The 25,155-nt window shown below is 37.0% G+C and overlaps 2 protein-coding genes across 5 annotated transcripts in view; one reads left to right on the top strand and one right to left on the bottom strand.

Moving 5' to 3' along the window:
- Window positions 1-25,155, bottom strand: part of LOC123638115 (ovomucoid-like) — an 88,449-nt gene that overhangs the window by 26,332 nt on the left and 36,962 nt on the right. The window contains exon 1 of one of the 4 annotated variants that reach the window (XM_045551479.1): window positions 2,491-2,637. The exons of 1 other annotated variant lie outside the window; for it this stretch is intronic. The gene's annotated coding sequence lies outside the window, so the exon portion shown is untranslated. Of the gene's footprint in view, window positions 1-2,490; window positions 2,638-25,155 lie in introns of those variants that run through there. 2 more of the 4 variants (XM_045551485.1, XM_045551483.1) reach the window with 2 other exon arrangements.
- On the top strand, window positions 6,413-19,663 carry LOC123638114 (serine protease inhibitor Kazal-type 13-like). Its single transcript, XM_045551477.1, has 4 exons — window positions 6,413-6,636; window positions 14,341-14,366; window positions 15,530-15,657; window positions 19,426-19,663. Exons 1-4 carry the CDS (start codon window positions 6,474-6,476, stop codon window positions 19,472-19,474), a joined length of 366 nt encoding a protein of 121 aa, XP_045407433.1. The 5' UTR covers window positions 6,413-6,473; the 3' UTR covers window positions 19,475-19,663.

Below are 25,155 nucleotides of genomic sequence, written 5' to 3'. Positions count from 1 at the left end.
AAAAATGATCTTTACATGTTAGGCTTGAGATATATATCTTAGTTTGGGTTCTTCCAGAAAGAGATTCTGTGGCAAAGATTTGAGTATAAAGTAGTTCGTTTGGGAGGCAAATCCAGGACACATCAGTAGGAGATTGGTGAGTGAGGTGGGAAAGTGAAGGTAGTCAATGAACATTGTGTTATCAAGCAGGTTAGCACTGTGGGAGAATGAATCCCACTTCCACAGCTGGATTCTGAAGGTAGTATGAACCCTAAACATCATGTTTATCCTACCCGAAAGGCAAGGGAGCTGGCATGTTTGCATACCAACTCTGATCAGCCATTGACTGACAGATGTTCACAGGGGACATTGACTTTCTGGTGCATCTGACACTCTGTGTACATGGATAGAGTACTCAGAGAAAGCCCATTGGCAGAGATGCTGATGCTGGCAGTTGGAAGTTGAGCCACATGGAATGATATGTGAAGCCCAAAAGGATATGAGCAAAGCAGTGACAGTACTACAACATCGTAATAGCAGGATACCAAGAATTTGAAGTTCAGGAACAATGATTAGAGATATAAATTTGGGAGCCACTGACATATAAGTGGAATTAAAATTCATGGGACTGGATGAGATCACTTAGGGAAATACAGAAGAGACGAGGACTGTACCCTGAGTGCTAGCACAGAAGTAGTTGTTTAAAAATCAATAACAGATACTGATAAAGAGCAAGAAATGATATAGGAGAAAAACCAAGAGGTTGGATATCACAGGAGGCAAGGTTTTTAAAGTACAAGGAGACGAGAGTGATAAACCATGTGAAATGCTGCTGGTAGACAGCAAAAGTGGGATATGAGAATCTGTTCTTAATGTTTAATAATATAGACGTCATTAGTGACCTTAACAAGAGTAGGCAGAGTGATAAATGTGAAAACACGATTAGAATGGGATTAGGAGGAAATGGGCAAAAGAGAAAGTAGAAAGCAAGCATAGTTAACAATTTTAAGACATTTTGCTCCAATTAGAAGTGAAGAAATGATGTAATAGCTGGTGGGGAAAATGGAGTTAAGAGAATGCTAATAAATAGGATAAAAATAGCATACGGTATTGAAACTGGAAAGATATAGGAGAGAGGGAAAATTATGATATAGAAGAGAGAGGGGATATTCCTGAGGAGGTGGGAGGAAACAGGAATTAATTTTGGTGCACATATGCATTCGTGTTTGCTGTGAAATTGCTTGGTCTTAGTGTATTTGATTTTTCAGCATAATAGGTAATACATTTTTCCAACATAATTGAATCCATTTGCACTCATAAACTATGGCCAAGTTTTCCAGTTGCCCCATGTCCTTATCAACTTGTGGTATCATCAGTCTTCGATGCTAGCCACTTTAGTGAGTGTTTAGTAATATCTCATTGTGGATTAATTTTAATTTCTCTTAAAACTAATAATATTGTGGCTCTTGTAATGCAGTATTATGGAAGCCACCTGCTGAGACTGAACAGCTTCTTTTAAATTGTTTCTGTGAATAATTATATAAAGGATTACCCCACTTTCCAAAAATCTGGAATCACTTTTGATTGTTCAGATGGGCAAGAACATATGTCTACTGTGTATTCTGAGCCACTGTATATTTTTAGGATGATTTGTTACAACAGTTTGCTAGCATTAATAAATATTTTCTTTGCCATAAACATTAAATTGTGTGCAATTTCCATCAAAATTCCATTTTTAACTCAGGGAATATTTGAACATATTAGGTAATTTGCAAGCACATGGATAATGCCTTTATTAATCATTATTAATTTCAAATTTTATATCTATTTCAGAGTGTACAGTCTGTGATTCCTTGGAATTTACTGAGGTTTCCTCTATAACCTAAAATATGGTCTATTTTTATAAATGTTCGCTGTGTGCTTAAAAAGGAAGTTTATTCTGTTTATTTGATTTAAAGTTCTATATATATCTAAGAACCTAAGCTAATTATATTTATGAACAACTTATGTCTTAATTTTGTCAATAATTGGCATTTGTTTTGTTTTTATTAGCATGCAATGTGTAATGATCAAATCATGGTAATTGGGGTATCCATTACTCAAGCATTTATCATTTCTTTGTGTTAGGAACATTCCAATTCTACTCTTTTGGTTATTTTGAAATATACAATAAATTATTGTTAACCATAGTCATTCTATTCCACCAAACACTAATGTTTATTCCTTCTATCTAGCTGTATTTTTGTACCTATTGTTTTTATTGGTTTATAGTGTTCTGATTTTTGTCTTTCTTTTATCATGATTGTGCTTCTTAGGAGTCTGATTTGGTATAGAAGCTCATGTTTCCATGACTCTGCCTGATAAGGTGTACTAGGGAAGGGCTGAAGTCCAGGACCTCATCTGAGTCCTTCCTGGTGACTCAGAGAGGTAGAGATAAGCCTAAAAAGAGAGAAGTTTCAGCTGGCATTCGTTTCTTTCTACCACCACAGCCTTCAGATCTTTGTCACTCACCAACTGTGTTTAGCCAGCTGCAGCCTGGATTGTGAGTACAGAAGTAAGGTAGCAAATTTATCTGAGGGTAAAACCTTTCAGCACTTCCTTCAAAATATATCAGGAAACCAACGCTTCATCTCCATCACTCCCAGCATCTTGAAAAACTGCAAGAAACACCTATGGAATGGAAGAATTTATTTACAAATTACCTGATAAGCAGAGTTAATATCTAAAACATAACAGGAACTCAATAACAAGAAAATAAAAAACCATATTAAAAATGAGAAAAGAAACTGAATAGAAAGGTCTTAAAAGAAGACATAAAAATGGTAACAGTTATATGAAAAAATGCTCAATATTGCTAATCATCAGGGAAATGCAGATTAAAACCACAATGAGGTATCACTTCACATCTGTTAGAATGACTATTATCAAAAAGATGAAAGATAAGTGTGGGTGAGGATGTGGATAAAAGAGAACCCTGTATACTCTTTGTGGGAATATAAATTAGTATACCCATTTTCAAAAATACTACGGAGGTTCCTCAAAAACTAAAAGTAGAACTACCATATGATCCAGCAATTCCACTTCTGGGTATATACTCAAAAGAATAGAAATCAGTATGTTGAAGCGATGTCTGCACTTCCATGTTCATTGCAGCATTATTCACAATAGATATTTATCCACAAAAACGTACCTACTGATGGATGAATGCATAAAGAAAATGTGTCCATGTACACAATGGAATACTATGTAGCCTTTTTAAAAGAGAAAATTCTGTCATTTAAAACAACATGGATGCATCTAGAGGACATTATGCTAAGTGAAATAAGCCAGGCACAGAGAGGCAAATACCATATGATCTCTGTGGAATCCAAAAAAGTCAAGGTTATAGAAGTAGAGAGTAGGATGGTGGTTACCAAAGGACTATGGCAGGGGGAGGAGTGAGAAGGTGTGGACAGGGGAAGCGGGGATGTTATTCAAAGGGTATAAAGTTCAGTTAGAACGAATAAGTTCTAGTGATCTATTGCATAACATGTTGACTATAGTTAACAATCATGTACTGTATACTCCAAAATTGCTAAAAGAGTAGATTTTAAATATTCTCACCACAAAGTAATAATGTGAGGTGACGTATATGTTACTTAGCTTGATTTACTCATTCCACATTGTATACCATGTATTATAACATTACATTGTGCTCATAAGTATATATATATATTATTTGTCAATTAAATGCTTGAAGGTGCTGACTCGGGGAGGTGGGGGTAGGGGGAGGGGATGGAGGTATGACTACATGATGAGTACCAGGCGCATTGTCTGGAGAATGGACATGCTTGAGGCTCTGACTCAGGGGGATGGGCAGGACATGGACAATGTATATAACCCGAACTTATGTACCCCTATGATGAGCTGAAATAAAAAAAAAAAAAAAGAAGAAGAAGTGAAGAACTACATGATTCAATTCAAGTATGTGGAAATAAAAGCTTAAGGGTAATGTAGCCAGGGTAGCCATAATTGAAAAAAATAAATAAAATAAAATAAAATAATTGTTTGGTAACTGCAGCCCTAATGTATGCAAAGTTAAGTAATAGATATTCACTAAAGATGTAAAACATTTCTAACTAAGAAACTACTGAAACATTCATTATTAAGCCCAAGTTGAAGCTTATGTACTTTTGGTATCTTGTTTTTACAGAGAGATTAAATATATGTGAGTCTGTTAATAAATCTGATCCTTTTGCCACATTGGAAAATTATACTTTGAAGAAGCACATATCTATAAAAATTATGGTATATTCATAAAATTTGCTGATCTGGTACACAGTGCTGATATATGGTAGACAATTCACAATTCTCCACTTTCTAGTTCTGTCTGTAAAAGAAAGGTTGCTGATGGTAAAAATTATAATCAACATATGTGCATGAAACCACTAGAGATAGGGCAAAGGGAAACAAATTGTATGAAAATCATGCAAGGAATGTGGGATGTGTTTTTATTCAGGGGGAGAAAAACAGAGCAACTTTATCCTAAATTAAAATGAACAAGTTGATTTCAGTTATACAAAGTAAAACATTACTTTCTTCATATCCAAGTTTTATCATAAATAAACCCAAATATGAGCAATGAAGAGCTAATGGAGGATTCAAGTAGGGCAGCAAGATAAGATTTGTGTGTTACAAATATCATTCTTGAAATACCTGCATATAAAAGAGAATGGAAAAATTATACTGCAAGTCAAAAAGAAGGCACATTACATTAATGTAAGAAAAGACTGTATTATAATGATGTTCCTTTTCCAAAATTTATGTGACTCCAGTCAAAATTCCAGTAAGGTTATTTATTGGTGGACTAGACACAATGTTTCTAAAATACATCTGGGAAGACATATTTTCAAGAATATCTAAGAACACGATAAATAAACAAAAAAATAGTGATGAATGGATTCTTTTCTTTCTTCTTTCTGTACATATTTACTGAATACCTATCATGTGGCAAAAAAAAAAATACTCTTCACTGTGGCTACAAGGTCAAAATTAGGTACAGACAGGGTCTTCTCCTTCACAGAGCATAGAGTTGAATTACTCAGAACACAGTATTTTGAAAAGATCTTGGGATTTGGGGGAGGAAAAGTGAGATGTGATGAAGAGGAAATCAAAAATGCTGGGCCACAAAGGCAAAATGTATCACACAAGACAGTTATGGTAGGGTTCTAAGAAGGCTGTTGGAGAACAAATTTAAGGGAACATTCATTTTTGAAGCTAAGAGATAATGTAAAGATAGCAAGTGAACATGGGCTTTAGTAATAATCCTATCTCTGCCCATTGTAGCATTGCTAGTAACTAGTTAGTAGCTTCAGCAAATGAATTATTATCTCTTCAAATTGTCCCTACCCTAGTTTCTTTTTCTCTTATACAAGATTCAGAGAATTATATACCTCACAGGATTACTGTGAGGAATATATGGAATGAGGAATGTAAACTACATAGCCAGGTACTGACAGAAAGAAAAGAAGGAATGCATGTGTAGATCCCTAGGTAAATGGAGTGGAGGATAAAAATCGGGGAAAAAAGGGTAGATGATAAAGTTTCTGGAATTTTAAAATAAAGGGGAAAAATGTGAGGCTAGTTCATCCCGAAGCTTGTTTACTCAGTAGGAAAGAAGTGTTTTCCGATCAAAGCAGTGCGGTGACTTGGAATCAGGTAGTAGAAAAGAGCTGGATAAAAGAAAGGAAACGGTATGAGACAGGTAGCATGAGTAGCAACATGACATTACTTAAGAGGCTTCCTTAGGAGTCTAATGGGCTTGGGTAAGTAGCAAAGACAGCAGTTTCGTAGAGTCCATTGCATGGAATTTTTTCTATCATGCACTGTCAAGGACTGAAGCAGGAAAATGAGAAGCTGAATTTATTCCAACTTGGAAGAAGGAGGGAAGACTGGAGAGCAGGACATCAAGAGAGGATGGACATGTCAAAGAGCTAAATATAAATGAGACTATGGGATTTGGGCTGGCACAGGAATGCAAAGCAACAAAAGGAGTAGTAACTACTCTAGGAGAGTTTAATGTCTGCTTTGCGATAGAATTTTTCTACATAATGGCCAATTTTTAGGCTAAGGTGTATGTATCCGAGGGCAACAAGTAGAGAAATTGGGAGGCTTGGGTATTGCAAAGATTATTGTTTGGGATGTTGGAGTTTCCCAGGCTAACAGAAAAGAAAAAAAATCATATCCTAGAAAGATAGAACAGGTACAATTTGTTAGAATTAGAAGTAGAGGGAAGAACTGGAACCAGTCTTGAATTTAGAGAAAATTCACCAAATGGTCTGGAATGTGGTAGGTTATTAATTTGCTTTGCTAATATCAGATCTTCTGGATGCTGTTACTTCTTGTCCTCATGATCCATAACCAGAACACAAAAGTACAGAACCTCCAGGTTTGTCCCTGTCTGCTGGAGCACGGCCATCAAAGGGGGTGGTTCAGAAGAGGGATCAAACTCAGAAATGCCATTAGAGCAAACTCATGCCAATCACTCAGCCATGCAAGCAGCTTGCGCCTCTGCAGCTCATGACCCTGGCCACGGACTCACGGAACAGCAGCTCTTCTCAACGCTGGCTGTGACCTCAAAGTGGCTACAGCAGGCTGATGTTCAGTCACTGCATCCAGGTAACTTCTTTTTGCCTCCTCTATTCTTAGTCCAAGTCAATGGTGGGATCTCTTCAGTTTTCCTCTTTGTCAGTAGGTTTCCCCCTTTTTGGGGGTTAGTTTTCCTGCAACACCCCCCTTTTGTTTTCTTTGCACATGAAAGCAGAAAAAAACCTCACTCTTAATACGGTTCTCCCTTATTTCTCTACATGCCCCCGGTACAATTTTGAAAAGAACCAGAATGGATAGAATTGGGCATGAGAAAGATAGAGAAAGGGAACTGGAAAATATCATCTCTTTGTGCCTAAATATTTCTTTCCCTACAAAGAAAAGTTTGGCTGAAAAAGTTGCCAATAATATCAGTAGATTGTCTCAATATCCTATGAAGTTCATACCTTTTCTGACACTCATACTTCTAAGAGATGATGAGTTTAGAATTTCAACTCCTGTATCTCTGACTCCAAAGTCTATGATTTATAGCATCTCACTCATTGCAATAAATCAATTCAATGTGATAGACATAGATACTTATGGAGATATATATCTTTTTTTCTGATTCTTGCATCAGAGAAGGGACACATAATTTTTATTATCCAGGACAAACACTTCCATTTTTAATCAATTTTTTGTGTTTGAGCCCAAGTGACTGGCCCGTCAAAGAGAAATTTAACTAGGAATTGAAGGGCTTCAGTGTGTGTGGAAGAAATGGGTCCATCCTAAGGAATTAAATGACTTGTGTTTCAGGGTGACATGTCCCAGGCGGTAAAGGACAGCCTTCAGTTTACACTAGTTATCTCAGAATTCTTATGAATTCTTTGAATGTCCATATTCACTAACAAGAATGTCCTAGTTTAGATAATAAATTCTAGGGTGAACCTATGTATATGAAACATACCTTGGGTCAACCCTGATGAGTCTTGAGCCTAATTTCTTTTCTAGTCCAGGACTATGGTTGTAAGCTGGTTGCTGGGAGAAAAAAAATATTTTTACGGTTTTTCTCTTCTTTCTTAGAGCAGGGGGGCTCTCTCAGGCCTGAATTCCTAGAGACTAGGCAGTGTGAGACCACCACAGCCAAGTGTATGGGAATGGCACCCCCTTAGGGTATTGGGTTCTCTTGTGTGGACAGCCAGCTGTGTAAGAGGTTGGGAACAAACTGTCTTGGGTATGTCCACAGGCCTCCCCAAAGGACATTCTATGAGATCCAATGGCTGCCTTTCCCTGCCAAACCGTACTGTTCCTGGTATACTCTACCTTGGTACATCTTGTTTTCTCAGGTGAGCAACCTTAGAGGTTTTGGGAGATAAATATCTGATTTTCTTAAAATTGTAGGAAAGAAAAAAAGTCATTTGTGGCTTTGTATGGGTAACGTTTCACTGAAATATAGGCCTTTGGGCTTGGTAATCCAAGTCGGGTATTATTAAGATATATTTCCCTACATAGAAAAATCAGACTTGTTTTCTACATCGTGGAGTCTTATCCTCATTTCTATTTTGTTGATTCAAAAAAAAAAAAATCCTCTAGAGAAGAGAAAATTGTAATGTCTCCATGGTAAACAATACATTATGTAGATATGATTTTTTCTCCTAAAAAAAAAGATACATTTTTCATCTGCGTTTTAAAAGGTTCTCTAAATATGATAATAAAGTCAATGAAGAATAAAAAGTGTCTTTGTGAATGACGTTGCGCTGATATGTGTGCCTTCATAGTTGAGTAATAAAAACCCAAAAACATAAATGTAAAATCCACGCTACCTGCTGTTATAGATAGAATAATGGCCTCCTCAAATATCCAAGTCCTAATCACCAGAATCTATGACTATGTTACCCTATGACTATGTTACCTTCCATGGCAAAAGGGACTTTGCAGATGTGATTTAGTTAAGGATTTTGAGATGGAAACATTATCCTGGATTTCAGGTGGGACCAATATAATCACAGGGAACCTAGAAGAGAGAGGCAGGGGGGCTCAAGTCAGAGAAGGAGATGTGACAATGGAAGCAGAGGTTAGTATGACACAGGGAGAGGGCCATGTACATAGAAGCTGGGAAAGGTAAGGAAATGGATTTTTCCTTGGAAACTTCAGAAGGAATGCAGCCCTGTTGAAATCTTGATTTTAGGACTTCTCACCTCCAGAATTGTAAGATAATAAATTTGTATCATTTTAAGTCACTAAGTTTGTGACAATTTCTTACAATAGGAAACTAGTATACACCTGCAAACCAGTACACCTGATATTGTCTAACCTTAAAAATTTTAGCCAATCTAATCTCACTTTCATATTGATTTGCATTTCCTTGATCACCAAAAAAGCTGAAAATCTTTATATGGTTTATGGGCAATATGTGTTTCTTCTTTTATGTTATTCCTATTTATGCCTTTTGCCTTTTTTTTCTACTGGATTGCTTTAACTCATCTTACAAATATCTAGGAGATTATCTATCTTCTTGTCTATCTATATAATGATATAAATCCTTTGTGGGATTTTTTTTGTAGAAATATCTTTTCTCAGATTTTAAAGTGTCTTTTCACCGCCTTAAATGAGTCTTTTTGGTGACTAGAAATTCCTAATATTGAAGGAGTCACCTTTCTCAAACTTTTCATTTACAACAAGCCTTTTTTCGTATTTTGTTAAAGAAATTCTTCTTCTCCCTCTAAAATCTAAATACATCTATCTATATTCTCAACTCAGAGATTTTTATAAACTGATAAATTAAGGTATATTTGACAAATAATAAACTTTGTCAATATAATTTTAATATACTTAAAGTGTGCTATATAAATTTTGACATATTTATACACTTGAGAAACCATCACTATAATCAAGATAGTGAATATATCCCTCATCCACAAAAAGTTTTCTTGATTCCTTTTGCTGTTCCTTCTTCCCACCCACCCCACTTCAACCTACTCCATATTCAAACAATTATATGCTTTTTGTCATTATAAAGTAGCTTGCATTTTCTATAAATTTATATAAATGGAATCATGCAATATATATTATTTTTAAATCTAGTTTCTTAAACTTAGTCTTATCGATTTGAGAATCATCAATAGTTATATGAATCAATAGTTCATCCCTTTTTATATCTAAGAGATATTCCAGTGTATGGATATACCACATTTTGTTCATTCATTCACCTATTGACATTATGGATTAATAATATGGATATATTATTAAGTGTATCATTATGCTTTTATTTCTCTTGGATAAATACCTAGAAGTGGAATGGCTAAATCATATGGTAAGAGTGTATTCGAATTTTTATGGAACTGCCGAACTATTTTCCAAAGTGGTTTTACCATACCATCTTACATACCCATTAGCAATGTATGAGAGTTCCAGTAGCTCAACACCCTCAATAGCACTTGGTCTGGTCAGTCTTTTAAATTCTAGGTATTCTAATATACATGTAGTGGAGTTCCACTCCAGTTTCAGTTTGTATTTCACAAATGACTGCTGATGTTGAGCATTTTCATGTGCTTATTGGCCATCCATATTTCTATTTTGGATAAGGGTCTCTTGGGCTCTTTGTTTTACTATTACTGAATTTTAAGAGTCTGGATAAAAGTCCTTTAGCAGATATGTGACTTGGAATTATTTTTTCATCTTTAGTTAGTCTTTTCATTTTCTTAATTGTCTTTCAAAGAACAGAAGTTTTAAAGTTTAATGAAGTCAAATTATCTTTTTTTAATGATCATACTTTTGGTGTCATATCTAGAAAATCTTTGTAGTTTTTTATTTCAAAATATTAAAGGGATACAAATGTTTTGTTACATGGATAGCTTTTGTAATGTTTACGTCAGGGGTATAAGCGTTCCCATCACCTGAATACTGTTCATTGTACCTGTTAGGTAGATTTTTATCCCTCCCCTACTCAGTCCTCCCCATTCTTGATTTCTAATGACTTTTACTTCTCTCTGTGCCCATGTATGCCCATCAATTAGTTCCAAATTATTAGAGTATATATGGTGTTTGTTTTTCCATTCCTGAGATACTTCACTTAGGATAATGGTCTCCAGCTCCATCCATATTGCAACAAAAGACATTATTTCATTAATTTTTATGGCTTAGTAGTACTCCATGGCATATATATATATATATATATATATATATATATATATATATATATATATACACCACCTTATGTTAATCTGCTCATGAATTGATGGGCACTTAGGTTGATTCCACATCTTTGTAATTGTGAATTGTTCTACAGTATCTTTTTCATAAAATGACTTCTTTTCCTTTGGGTAGATACCCAGTAGTGGGATTGCTGGATCAAATGGAAGGTCCACTTTTAGGTCTTTGAGAAATCTTTATACTGTTTTCCATAAAGGTTGTACTAATTTGTAGTCCCACCAACAGTGTGTAAGTGCTCCTTTCTCTCTGCATCTACACCAGCATCTATTGTTTTGGGATTTTTTTTAATATTAGCCATTTTGACAGGGGTAAGGTAATATCTCATGGTGGTCTTAATTTGCATTTCCCTGATGATACGTGATGTTGAACATTTGTTCATATGTTTGCTGGCCACTTGTCTATTTTCTTTTAAAAATCTCTGTTCATGTCTTTTGCCCACTTTTTAAAGAGCTGTTTGTTTTTTTCTGGTTCTGATTTGCTGGAGTTCTTTGTATATTCTAGATATTAGTTCTTTATCAGATGTATTGTTTGTGAATATTTTCTCCCATTCTGTAGGTTGTCTTCTATTTGTTCTGTTGATTATTTTATTTGCTGTGCAGAAGCTTTTTGATTTAATCAGGTCCCATTTATTTATTTTTACTGTTGCTGTAATTGCCTTTGGAGTCTTAGTCATAAATTCTTTGGCTAGGCCAATATCTAGAAGATTTTGTTACACATTTTCTTCCAGAATTTTTATGGTTTCATGCCTTACATTTTTATCCATTGTATCCATTTTGAATTAATTTTTATAAGTGGTAAAAGATAGGCATCCTGTTTCATTCTTCTGCATGTGACTATCCAATTTTCCCAGCACCATTTATTGAATAGGGCTTCTTTTTCCCCGTGTATATTATTGTCTGCTTTGTTGAAGATCAGTTGGTTGTAGGTAGATGGTTTTTCTTTTTTGAGACAGAGTCTCACTCTGTCACCCAGGCTAGAGTGCCGTGGCATCAGCCTAACTCACAGAAACCTCAAACTCCTGGGCTCAAGCAATCCTCCTGCCTCAGCCTCCTGAGTAGCTGGGACTACAGGCATGCGCCACCATGCCCGGCTAATTTTTTCTATATTTTTAGTTGTCTGGTTAATTTCTTTCTATTTTTTTAGTAGAGATGGGGTCTCGCTCTTACTCAGGCTGGTCTCAAACTCCTGAGCTCAAACGATCCGCCCACCTCAGCCTCCCAGAGTGCTAGATTATAGGAGTGAGCCACTGCACCCAGCCTGGTTGATGGTTTTATGTCTGGGTTCTCTGTTCTGTTCCATTGGCCTATGTCCCCACTTTTGTACCAACACCATGCTGTTTTGGTTATATACTCTTGTAGTTCAGTTTGAAGTCTGGTAATCTGATGCCTTCAGATTTGTTCTTTTAGCTTAAGATTGCTTTGGCTATTTGGGGTCTTTTTTGGTTCCAAACAAAGTGTATAATTATTTTTTCTAAATCTGTGAAATATGACATTGGTATTTTGGTGGTAATTGCATAAATCTGTAAAACACTTTGGGCAGTACGGACATTTTTACAATGTTAATTCTATCAATCCATGAGCATGATATATTTTTCCATTTGTTTATGTCATCTGCAATTTCTTTCATCAAGGTTTGGTAGTTCTTGTAGAGATCTTTTGCCTCCTTGGATAAGTATATTCCTAAGTATGTTATTTCCTTTATAGCCATTGTGAATGGCATTGAGTCTTTGATTTGACTTTCAGCTTGACAGTTATCGGTATATAGAAATGCTATTGAATTGTGTTCATTGATTTTGTAACCTGAGACTTTGTTGAATTTGTTTATCAATTCCAAGAGACTCTTGGTAGCGTCTTTGGGATTTTCTAGATATAAGATCATATTATCAGTGAAAAAATGATAATTTGACCTCCGCGCTCCGTATTTGGATACCCTTTATTTCTTTATATTGTCTGATTGCTCTGGCTAGGACTTCCAGTACTGTGTTGAATAGAAGTGGTGACAGTGGGAACCCTTGTCTTGTTCCAGTTCTTAGGGGGAATGCTTTTGACTTTTCCCCACTCAGTATGATATTGCCCAAGGGTTTGTCATATATGGCTTTTTATAATTTTGAGATATGCTCCTTCTATGCCTAGTTTGTTGAGGGTTTTTATCATGAAAGAGTGATGCAGTATATATGTGTAATTTTATTTTTACTAGATCAAGGCATTTATTTTAATTTTTTTATAGCTATATCTAATTGCTTTTGTCACTAAATAGTCTGGCTTTTTAGGAGGAGATAAGAACATCTCATTCTTTTTATTCTCTGGAAGAATGTATATGTAATCAGCGTGATCTATTCCTAAAAAGGTTGGTAGACTTGTTGTTTCCTTTGTGGGAAGATTTTTAAATATCATTCAGGCTTTCTCTTATAACTTTTAGAAACTCTAAATTTTGGAAAGTTAGAATATTCTATGATATTTTAAATATTATTTAACAGTGAGAAACAAGTAAGAGCAGAACTCGTGAGGAGTCCAGATGTTGCCTGGAGACAGAGGGTGACCAGCTGGCTGTGGAAAATAAAATAGTTTTTTTCATATTTTATTTTCCACAGCCAGCTGGTCACCCTCTGTCTCCAGGCAACATCTGGACTCCTCACGAAACCAGTCCACAAAACCAGTCTCCCAAAAGCCAGTGAACTCCTTTTCTTTTTGCCCCCCAAAGTACTATGGGGGTACAAATGTTTTTGGTTACATGAATCGTTTTTGTAATGCTTGAGTCAGGGTTAAAGTGTCCTTCAGATTTCTTGTCATCACTGTGCCCTCTTTAGTTCAATATCTTGGTAGGAACTGGCCTTATATTTTACTTCTATATGATATTTTTTTTTTTTTTTTGAGACAGGGTCTCACTTTGTTGCCCGGGCTAGAGTGAATGCCGTGGCGTCAGCCTAGCTCACAGCAACCTCAAACTCCTGGGCTTAAGGGATCCTACTGCCTCAGCCTCCCGAGTAGCTGGGACTACAGGCATGCGCCACCATGCCCAGCTAATTTTTTCTATATATATTTTAGTTGGCCAGATAATTTCTTTCTATTTTTTTAGTAGAGATGGGGTCTCGCTCTTGCTCAGGCTGGTCTCGAACTCCTGACCTTGAGCGATCCACCTGCCTCGGCCTCCCAGAGTGCTAGGATTACAGGCGTGAGCCACCGCGCCTGGTCCTGATATTTGATTTTTTAACAATCCTAAAACCGTATATAATTATCCCAACTGTAGTGAAGAGGAAACTAAAGCTGACAAAAGTCAAGTAATTTACTGAAAATAAAATGGTTCATAAATTGTACATACAATCCCAGTTTTTACTCTTTTCTCAATGTTGAAGAAAATTTATAAATGAAATCAGAACTACGAAAATGAAGGAAAAAATAAATGGATAAAGTAGTTAACAAAGGAATGCTACTTACAAATTTTGTTACTATAAATTCTTTTGTATACTTTTGTGCAAATAAGCAATAAAATTACATTTCTTTATTCAATCAATGATTTCAGTAGATGAAATTACATTCCATGGAGAACTATTTCTTTTAACTTATTGTGTCTGTCCTTTTTTTGCAGAAATTTTCAAACCTAGAAGGCCTGAGGTAAATTTAAATTTCTTAATTCTGGATTCTCTTTCTAGTTTAATTACTTTCTTGGCATGAGAAATCTAAAACTACATGGAGAAGAACTCCATGGTATACATGTACTACATTTTATTAATCCACTAATGTATTGATGGGTACTTGGGTTGTTTCTACATCTTTGCAATAGTCAATTGTGCTGCTATAAACATTCGAGTGCAGATGTCTTTATTATAGAATGTCTTTTGTTCCTTTGGGTAGATGCCTAGTAGTGGGAATGCTGGATAAAATGGTATTTCTGTTTTTAGTTCTTTGAGGTATCTCCAAATTACTTTCCACAGAGGTTGTACTAGTTTGCAGTCCCACCAGCAGTGTAAGAGGGTCCCTATCTCTTCACATCCACATCAGCATTTGTTGTTTTGGGGCTTTTTGATAAAGGCCATTGTCACTGGAGTTAGGTGATATCTTATTGTAGTTTTGATTTGCATTTCTCTAATGATTAGAGATGTTGAGCACTTTTGTAAAGGTTTGCTGGCCATTAGTTAATAAAATGTGGTATATGTATACCATGGAATACTACTGAACTAAAAAAACCACCGTGAACTAGCAACACTTATATTATCCTGGATAGAGATTAAGCCCATCCTTTGAAGTGAGGTATCACAAGGATGGGAGAACATGCACCACATGTATTCGCCATCAAATTGGTACTAACTGATCAACATTAAGGTGTTCACATGGTAGTAATACTCACTGGGTGCCAGTCAGGTGGGGGATGTGGTCCCAGTCTCAATATAGAATCCTCACTCCTACTGACTATACTTGAGCCCCGTCCTCTAGAAGTTCACAAACACGTAAATGTCTCTACTCAATAACTTCTTAACAATGAGTTCCTGGGACTGGGACACCAAGGTTAAATGAAACTTTGCATTTAAGCTTAAACAGATATATCATAATGGTTATGACTTTAAGAGATGATGGGAAGGGTGGGGACACTATGGTCAGAAAAAAAAAAAAATACTAGCCTGATGGAAGCCAGAGCACAGAAAATCCTTAAAAAAGATCAATTGACTAGTAAGATTTGATAGTATTTCTATGTGAGGCAAAAGTGACAGGCATGGAATAGATGGGAGAGAATCTATTATCATAATAATTATTCCTATGATATTTTATGATATTTGCAGCCCCCATGTGAGATGTATAACCCACCACATCCTTCTTATGAAGTAAGCTGTCCTAATATAACAGCATATATTTGTGCTACAAATGGCCTCACTTACCAGAATGAGTGTTTCTATTGCCTTGATAAGTGGTAAGTTCAAATAAAATACCATTATTTTTTCTCTATACTTCTTTATAGAAATTTCAAATAATCTTAACTAAGGAATTGGTTTTTACCAACATATGGAACTTTTTAAAAATAGCCTTCATCGTTCATGAAAGATTGAAGACAGACTACATATACAGTAAAGAGAACTTTTTAAAAAAAAATTTAGTTAACATTCAAAGTTGACTTATTAAAAAAAGAGAGAAAGGATTACATAGTATTTTGGGAGACTTGTACAGAGATCACATTTTTAGTCTATTGATTATATTCAAACAATGAATGGGAACCCATTTTTTCAAAAATCACTGAAATTTTCTTTCATAAGTCATATTGACAAACCTATGGATAACACCCATTAATGTTGTTTGGTAGCTAGAAATATATATAGATTTAGATGCAGACAGAGCCATAGATATAGACAAAGACATAGACATAGCTATGGGTATAAAAAAATACATGAGTAACAAAGTAATTATACGTTCTTATGTGGATAAAAGTTGACAGTCAACTCTTCGTATTTTTAGCCTTTCAAATAAATTTGGCAGGAAATTTAGATTAAAAAATTAATAATAGTCTTATAGTATATTTTAGCCCCATTTTGTTTTTACAAATTAGCCCTATGTCTTGTCAGTAAGTCCTACATAGCCTGTGAGATCTTCTATGTTGGGGTCTCCAAGACTATCCTCAGGTTTAACAATCCACGATGCTAGAAGGACTCACAAAACTCAGAAAATCTGTTATGATAACTGTTTAATACAACGAAAGGATACAAATTAAAATCAGCAAAGACAAAGGGTGCACAGAGTGGCATCCAGGAGAGCTCGGGCATAAGCTTCCAGCTGTCTTCTCCTAGTGGAGTCACACAGGCAATGCTTAATTCTCCTAGCTATGATGGGGGAAAACTTGTATGAAGTATTTCCATACTTACCAGGAAAGTTTACTCAAGCCTTGGTGTTCAGGCTTTTTAATGAAAGTTAGTCACACAGGCATAGAACACCTGCATGGCTTATCTTTACTTAGTCTGCAGCTTCCCTGCTCCCCATACAGAGTGTCTCAGGACCCCAGGAAAGTGAAAACAGGTATTCAACATAAATCACAGGCTTAGCATAAACTGTCTGGCAGGCCCAAGTCCGAAGTATACAAGCACACTCTTATCAAGTGGGGTATTCTATGGGCTTATTGGCTACCTCCAGTAGCTGATTAAAGCACCCCAAGTCTGCTGAGCCAACTCTTTATTGCAAACCTTCTTTTGAAAAGAATCCTCCTGAGCTTCCAATGTCACATTCCCAATCATAAAGATTATTACTGAGTATTGAAAGAGGCAGGGTATAGAAGCTAGTTTAATAAAGGAAATACATGCTCATGTTGAGAGCGAGTACTGTCCTCAGAGGATGCTTAAAATAGCCTTGAAAGGAAAAGAAGGCAAACTGAAAAATGTGAATAAACCTATTCTCTACCATTGGTTTCGAAGAAAGATGAACGAGAATGCATTAATATTACCAGATTATGTAGAATAAATTACACTATCATTCCTTTCGAATGCAGTTAACTGCTGATTTCTCAAGAATGAGCTAATTAGGAAAGAGAATTGGAAATGTCTTATTTAGCGCTTCCTCATAAGATTTTTTTTCCCACACTCTGTGGTATTTGGACACACACCACTAAAAAGAGTGGTATAAAAAAGACTCTCCCACAATGGTCTGGCCTTCTGCAAGTAAGAGGTTGATGCAGAGACACAGTGTAGGCCTTGGTCCACCAGGCTGTAACTCTGCAACTGCCCACAAAGATTATTTTAGATTCCTTTCAGCCTCATCTAGGAAACTTAAGGAAGCTGTGACTTCACAGAACAGTCTCAGCAGCTCAAATCTGGCAAAAATGGGGAAGAGATGAAAGAAATAATTTCCTTCCTTCCTTCCTTCCTTCCTTCCTTCCTTCCTTCCTTCCTTCCTTCCTCCCTCCCTCCCTACCTCTTTTCCTTCCTTCGTTCCATCCTTCCAGCCTCCTTTCCTCCCTTCCTCCCTCCCTCCCTTCCTTCCTTCTTCTTTTAGGTCATCTCCCAGGTAATAATTCCTGGCATGGTGATTTGTTCCTTACTTCCTCCCTGCCTCTTTTCCTCTTTCCTTCCTTGCTTCCTTTCTAGCCTGCAACCCTGACAGATGTACTCTGACCACTCTACCTGTTATTTCTCAATCTAAGAACAAATGAAGAACCCCTGTTGGTTAAAAGAGCAAAAAATGGTTTAGTAACATTGTGGCCAATATGAGCAAAGTTCATAGCAGACATATTTTATTCTAAAATACAGAAAATTGATGCCAATGGCAGGAGTGGTATCATGACCTATATGTTTGCTTTAATTCTCCATGGGACTTGCATATCTAAACTTAACCTTCATGCCATTTCTATGTCTTGGAGCAAAAAGAACATTCCTAATGCTCTTAGTGAGGGGAGGACAGTAATTTTTCAGTCTCTGCTTTTAGTGGTATTTTGAAGAAAAGCCTGGCGAATTGAACTTCCAGCCCCGAGAGATACTCACCACTTGTAAACAATGTAAAATCTTTAAAAAATAATAAAGAGTGCAAGTCTTGGCCAGAATTGACACAGAGTCCTAGTTATCATCCTTAAAGGAATCCCTCCAGCCTACTCAGTCTAGGACTCTGATAATAAGTAGTAAGAAAATAGAGAATTGTATGAAACATACCCCAGACTCTTCAGAAGCCTGGGGTCTTATTTGTGAAGAAGGATGTATGCATAGCAAAGTTGATGAAAATAGAAAGCAGCCTTGGTTTTGTTGGACCAAAAACAATATATCAAAAATAAGATTTTATGCCAAAATATAGATTTCAAACATAACAGCAATACTAAGCAAGGGTTTCACACGGAATAAATAAACAGCAGCTGCCCCCCATTCAAATGGAGTTTAGGCATTCCAAATAGCTAGAGTCCCACCACTCTCCTCTGTGGTGGAGGTAGCTCATATCAGTTACTTATGTTACCTGCTTGGCTCCGAGCATTTAGTTTGCAATGCCTGAAACAGATGAGCAGATCACAAATACATCTAAGATTATAGGGATGAGGGAGGGGAATCTCTTGAAGAAAGAAAAGTTTGATGGATTTTTAAAGAAACAAAACACAGAAAAGAAAATTGAATGATCAAGCTACACAGTGCTGTTAGGGAAGACTTTTGGAATTGAGAAAGTGTGCAGTGTCTTTAGGGAAATTTAATATAAAGATTATGTTGAAAGGAATGTTATGTATTTAGAGAACAGTAACATGTAAGGGTAGAAAGTTAAGCAGAGGCTAGTTTTCTGTGAGATGTATTAATAAATACCAGAGTAAGAAGAATAGACTATAGTCTATGGGCAGTGTGAACATCGCAAAAGTTTTGAGCAGAGAGTGAATTATGTGAATTACACATAACATTATTGCTCTGGTTATCTTTTACCCAACCTCTTGAGAAAAAAAAAATCTGTTATTGCTACATTGAATGGAAAGGTATTAAGATAGGAATGGGTTAAGGGAAGAAAAACTCAATGTTGAAAAATTTCATAGAACACCTTTTGAATAATCAAGACACAGAGAAGGAATGTACAAATTGTGGTGGCTACAAATAGGAATGCAAAAAAAGAAGGTTATTTAGGGAATTGTAAAAGCAGCTCCCTTTTCAGTACCTCATTTAGGAGACAAGAGAAAGTACATTCAAGAGAAATGTCCACTTTCCTTATTATACTAATTTATTTTTTCTCTTCTCTTTAGGGAATTTGACCTCGACATTAAAGTAAAAAAAGATGGAAAATGTAGTTAATGGGTAACAGCGTGCCTAGACTTGCTTATTTTCTTCACTGTTTAACTGTGAAAATTATTTCTTTTGGAATTTGAGACTGTAAATTAAATAACACATCCCTATGCTGTACCCAAATTTGGAATAAAATGGGAAACAAAGGAATAAAACTAATGGAAAATGGAAAATCAAATTTTACATTTATTACCAATAAACAAAACAATAAAAGAGCTGGTAGAAATCAATCTGTGTGTACCAATTGTTTGAAGTAACCTTTCATTTGGTGGAGCTGAGATCTATTCATCAAAAGGGGTTACTAACACTCCCCTGTATTAAACTTACAACAAATCACAGGCCTCTCTGCAGGGTCATACCCTACCCCACTAATACCACTTAAAAACATGGATCAAAAGAGAAAATATCCTGTTTGCAAATGGCAGAGACCACTGAGGGAGTCATTCATTTACCCAAGCCTAAGCTATCTATCTGGGTACTTTGAAAAGTTACACCTGCTGTGGTTGGAGAAGTAAAATACCAGAAGGAGATGAGGAGTGTTAGGCTAATGAATGGTTCCTACTCAAAGAAGGAAAGGATACTGGCGTGCAAATAAGGAGACCTAAATTCTGCCCTCAGTTTTGCCACTTTTTAATTTTGTATCATATTCACTATCAGTGTCTCTGGCCATAGTGGCTTCAAAATGTTCTTGGTTTGGCTTACTGTATTGTTTACGCAGATACTCTTTAACTGGTATCTGGCCTCATATATATTGAATATCCTGATGAAAGACACTACTGCTCCTCCATTTGTTAGTAAGAAAAATTGGGGTTTTAAAATTCACTGTTGGCTTATCATCAAATAGCAGAAATACTCTGCTATCAACCAACAATGAGTGTTATTAGTAGCTGGTATGGGATATAAGGAGTAATGAAGTCGAATGGAGTTGACATCTTTTGCTGCTGTCTAGATATCCAGTCATACATACTCTAGAAACTAAAATCAATTACCTTTTGCATTGAGGGGGACTATCCCAACCCTCAGCCTTATGTCTTCAGAGGTGTTGACTTCATCATGCTCAGGGGTAGAACACATAACTCGGGCCCTGTAAACGTACAAATGGAAGTCTACTGACCACAGACATTAGTGCAGGTATCACACATGACTCAAACAGGGCCATTGATACTCTGGTCCTCGCCAGGAAATGCTGAAAGAGAGGCCCTCATTCCTTTTTCCTGGGCATATACTTAGAACATATTTCCTTGAGCCACAGACAGCCACCTTGTAAGGACAAATGGTAGCCCCTTTTTAAGAATGAAGTCAAATAGAGAAAGCGGAGAGAGATACAGAGAAATTATATTCTGATGACATCAACTTCCTGTCTTCAGCCATGCTGAAATCAGATCTACTCTTTGATGTTTTTTTACATGTAATAATAAATTTCGTTATGCAGTTGGTTATCATGTTTTCTGTTCCCTGAGTCAAGCCAAATGACATATCAAAGAACAAAGTCTCTAGAAGATAAATGAATCCCTGGATTTTTTCACTTTTACAAAGATCCTTTCTCAAAGTCTATTTGTATTAGAAACCAGAGTCTTTCCCCTGGTTACAAAGGCAGTATGGGCATCTAAGCCCAGGCATTGTGTGTGTGTGTGTGTGTGGGGTGTGTGTGTGTGTGTGTGTGTGTGTGTGTATCCTTTCTCAAAGTCTATTTGTATTAGAAACCAGAGTCTTTCCCCTGGTTACAAAGGCAGTATGGGCATCTAAGCCCAGGCATTGTGTGTGTGTGTGTGTGTGTGGGGTGTGTGTGTGTGTGTGTGTGTGTGTGTGTGTGTGTGTGTGTGTGTGTGTGTGTGTGTGTGTGTGTTGTGCTGTTTCTTCTCAGCCTTTCTTTCCATGGCTCCCCTCCTTCACAGATATTTTCACTGTGTTCTGCTGATCCTTTGTTGCATGATAAACAAGCTCACCTATGTGCTCATGCTTGTCACCAAATGCTTCTTGCACCTCCTTGCCCTGGCTGCCCCTGGCGCTTCCCCCATGGCCACTCCTGACTTTGGAATAGTGGAGAGTGGAACATGCCCCTTCTCCTGCAGGGCTAGAGGAATTGGCATCTTCTGGGTTTTTTGAGACAGCTTCCAGCCCTTGTTTCTTTGTCCTGCTGGAAAGACAGTGTGAAGACACATGCCAGCTGGATCACTTACCACACCTCATCTCTGTTGCCTAGACACTGGACATGCTCCCCAAATAATACAGGCCTTTTGTCCTCTAAGCCTTCCTTGCCAACATTCTTGTCATTGTCCAAGGGGGTTTCCTTCTTTATCTGGTTTATTCACTTAAACTTTTGGCCTCGCATTTCTTTAGCCCAGAATGAAGAACTGGGAGGCCAAAATGTCAGGTGTGATATGATTGAGTGTGTTTATATGTTTGTTGTGCACATTTGTGCCATTCCAATTTTGGGCACTCAACACCTCTAGTATCAATATTGGTGGATAAATTTTATTGCTGCAGGAAATGTTCTCCCCTAACCAAAAAATATGCCTGATCCTGAAAATGGGAAATGATGCTATCCCACTGAGTGTGGACACAGGAGGTTTTCTCAGTGTCAAGTGTGGCACTGTGATGCAGTGAGCTGAGGCGGCACGGAGGACGTGTGGCACGGAGACCTGGGTTCACTTTCTCCTGATACTTATGTGACTTACATTCCCTGAGCATCACCTTTGCTACCTTTAAAGTGGGTTTGTCCACCTAATGTACAGGATCCCTATAAATATTGAAAGAGAAGATGTTTGGGAAAATGTCTTTTATACAGATGAGTATGTAATTTCACTTAGTACATCATATATGAACTGGTTTACTGTGCTATATATATTTTTTTTTCACTCTAGTATTCCACTTAACTCATTTCAAAAGAATTCCAGGCTGAAGTAGAATCTACTATGTATCCAAAAAGGCCCTGCAGTTCAGTTGGGGCAGCTCCATTATACGCTTACTTGAGGTGTAGAAAGCATTCTGCTCTTCTCCCATTTATATAAACAAATGCAAACAAACACTTCAAGGCATTACCTGAAGTATTCTAAAAGATGTTCTGGTGGTAAGGCTACTTCCCCTAGGTGTGAAAAATGTCTGATCCTTCCATGTTATGAATTCACCTGAGAAACTATAGTATAGAAGACACAAATTTAAAAATGGCATCATTTGCGTTCACCTCATTCAACGGTTGTAAAATTACATATGTCCAGCATCGTGCTGAATGTTTTACCTATGTTATTTCACTTACTCATAATAAAATTATACCATGAGTATATCCATTTCCATTTTGCACATTCAACATACATTTATTCATTTATTTAATGAATATATATTAATAAACATTAAATGTATGTATTGGTCTCTGATGCAGATCCAAGGGGAAATTATACGTACTATTACTGTCCACAAGAAAGAGAAATACAAATAACCAAGAATAAGAACCTAAAATGAGTAGCATCTTCTATTCTGATTACTTTGTGGTAGAATAGCTTATGAGACATCTAGGCAAAAACGCCCTATAAATGCCTAGGTCTGGGATTGCAATTGTGATGGAGCTGACAAAAGTTTGGAAGTCATCAGCGTGTAGGCACTGGAACAGAAAAGATCAACTAAGACCCCCACCACCACAAACACATACACACAGCTGTTCGTAGCCTTCTACCTCTGGATGAAGCTCACATTCATTAGGAGAGAAAAATGACCACGTGCTAATAGAAGGCAGGAGAAGGAGAGTCAGGTGTTCTGGGGAGCAGGTGTGTTTCTCAGGGGCAAGTTGGTGTCATTTGACGCCCTAGTTCCAGCATACCTAATACTCTATCTCTTCCTTTCAATAAATTCTTTAACTTTTTAGCTTAATCTAGTTTATAATCTGTCACTTGTAATAAAGATCTTGACTAATACAGAAAGATGAAGTCATTATTAACGTTTAAGGGCTGGGGATATACAATGTGAAAAAGTTCTCTGCCTTTAGAGTGTGCTCAGGGCCATGACCTGCTGTTACCTCTAGATGCCAGCCTCACTTTTCTATCTTAGTTTTATTTGGCTAGAAGGATCCAGAGAGAAACGCATATCTCTATTTTTTTCATCACCTTTATAGCTAATCACGAGGTCACTTCTGTTGGCAACAGGGACACTCATCCTCTTTCCTCTCCCTCCCTCTCTTCCCCTGTGTCCCCCTGATCAGGAGGTGCCATCAGGATGGCTCTCTGTGGCGCTGGAGAGACAGAGCTCTAGGTCTTTCGGGTTGCCAAAAATTAAACATCTCCTAAAATATAGGTCCTCTCTTTTGAATATTGACCATCTATACCGGCATAGCACTATTTCATTATTTAGTCTCTCCATCTCCGTCTTGCCCCAAATAACAAAAACAAAAAGGAAATCCTCTCCCCCAAACAGGGGTGGGGAGTAGCAATCCTGTATTACCACAGACTATAAAGGGGAAATTAGGAAAAATTCTATCCTCTCTTTTTCTCTCTAAAAAAATAGAAAGGCCACAATTATTCCATTTTAGTGGAGGAACAAACATGAATAGTCTAGAAATGCCTGATTTATAAATGTGTGAAACTCCTGTGCTGCTGGAGAGACAGGCATGAACACAGCTATGAAAGGGAAGAAGTCCAGGGGAACACAGGGAGATGACTCTGGGTGTGAGCTGAGAATGAAAATAGTCATCTGAGGTTCCAGAACATGGGTATTCCAGGACAGGAGGGAGCAGTGTGACACTTGGTCACAGCCCACGGGCAGAGGCAGAACTGTAGCAATAATTAGCCCAGGTTCAGTGTCTACATGTACCATGCCAGGTGCACCAAATGTGTTTTATTTGCTTTGTCTCAATTAATCCTCTGAAATTGCCACCCCATAGTTTACAGATGAGGAAACTAAACTCACACAAGGTAAGTAAAGTACGTAATCCTGTAGTTTATAAAGGAGGATGAAATTCAAACTCAAATTATCCTGCTCCTAACCACAACCTTATGTTGTCAATAAACCCAAATGGAACTAGAAAAAAGAGGACAGGTAGAGCTGATTAGAAGAGATTTTCACAAACGTACAGACCCTCATCCTCTTAAAAATATCAGTCTCTTCTTTAGGCAAGTATTCTGCCTAGATGCATTAATGCGCTAATAGTATATGAAAATAAAATTTTGTTTTCAAAATTTGAAAAGCAGTCCTCCAACAGGAACTTAGTTTTCCTACTTACTTTTCAGATATTTGACATAAATCTGCTAATCCTCCCTTAGCACCACTTTTTTTTTTTTAAGAATTGATCAACCATTCCTGTTTTCTGATCTCCAGATCTATTTATTCTCTATGAAAGAATAAGAAATAGTTTTGGAACATAGGCAAATGAAATCTACTGATTTGTTGAACATATTTATTGGGTGCCTACTCTGTGCCATTTGCTGTCCTAGGCAGTTGGGAGATAAGGCCCCTATTCTCATGAAGTTCACATTCCAATGGCCTTGTGCAAGGGCATAGTACTAGAGGGGGAACAATAACAGTAAACAAACAAACATAATATAATGGCTAGAGAGTGATGTCATGTCAGAGAAGGCTAACTTGAGGAGCTGAAATTTGGCTGAGCCTAGAATAGAAAGAAGGAGTGGGCCAAGGAGCTCCAGGCACAGGAACAGCAAGGTCCAGACTGAATTTGGCCTGCTTTGAGAAGAGAGATGCCAGAG

The sequence above is a fragment of the Lemur catta genome, chromosome 5, assembly GCF_020740605.2.
Source record: "Lemur catta isolate mLemCat1 chromosome 5, mLemCat1.pri, whole genome shotgun sequence".
In the NCBI taxonomy this organism is placed as follows: domain Eukaryota; kingdom Metazoa; phylum Chordata; class Mammalia; order Primates; family Lemuridae; genus Lemur; species Lemur catta.
The sequence above is the reverse complement of the archived record's forward strand: the minus strand, read 5'-3'. Positions and strand labels throughout refer to the sequence as shown.

What these genes read in the sequence shown, in the direction of transcription:
- LOC123638114 (XM_045551477.1), top strand. Translation starts at nt 6,474, where the DNA reads ATGCCATTAGAGCAAACTCATGCCAATCACTCAGCCATGCAAGCAGCT. An exon ending in TGTTCAGTCACTGCATCCAG is followed by an intron (nt 6,637 to 14,340) that starts GTAACTTCTTTT and finishes CTTTTTTTGCAG; the next exon opens with AAATTTTCAAACCTAGAAGG. An exon ending in TTCTATTGCCTTGATAAGTG is followed by an intron (nt 15,658 to 19,425) that starts GTAAGTTCAAAT and finishes TCTTCTCTTTAG; the next exon opens with GGAATTTGACCTCGACATTA.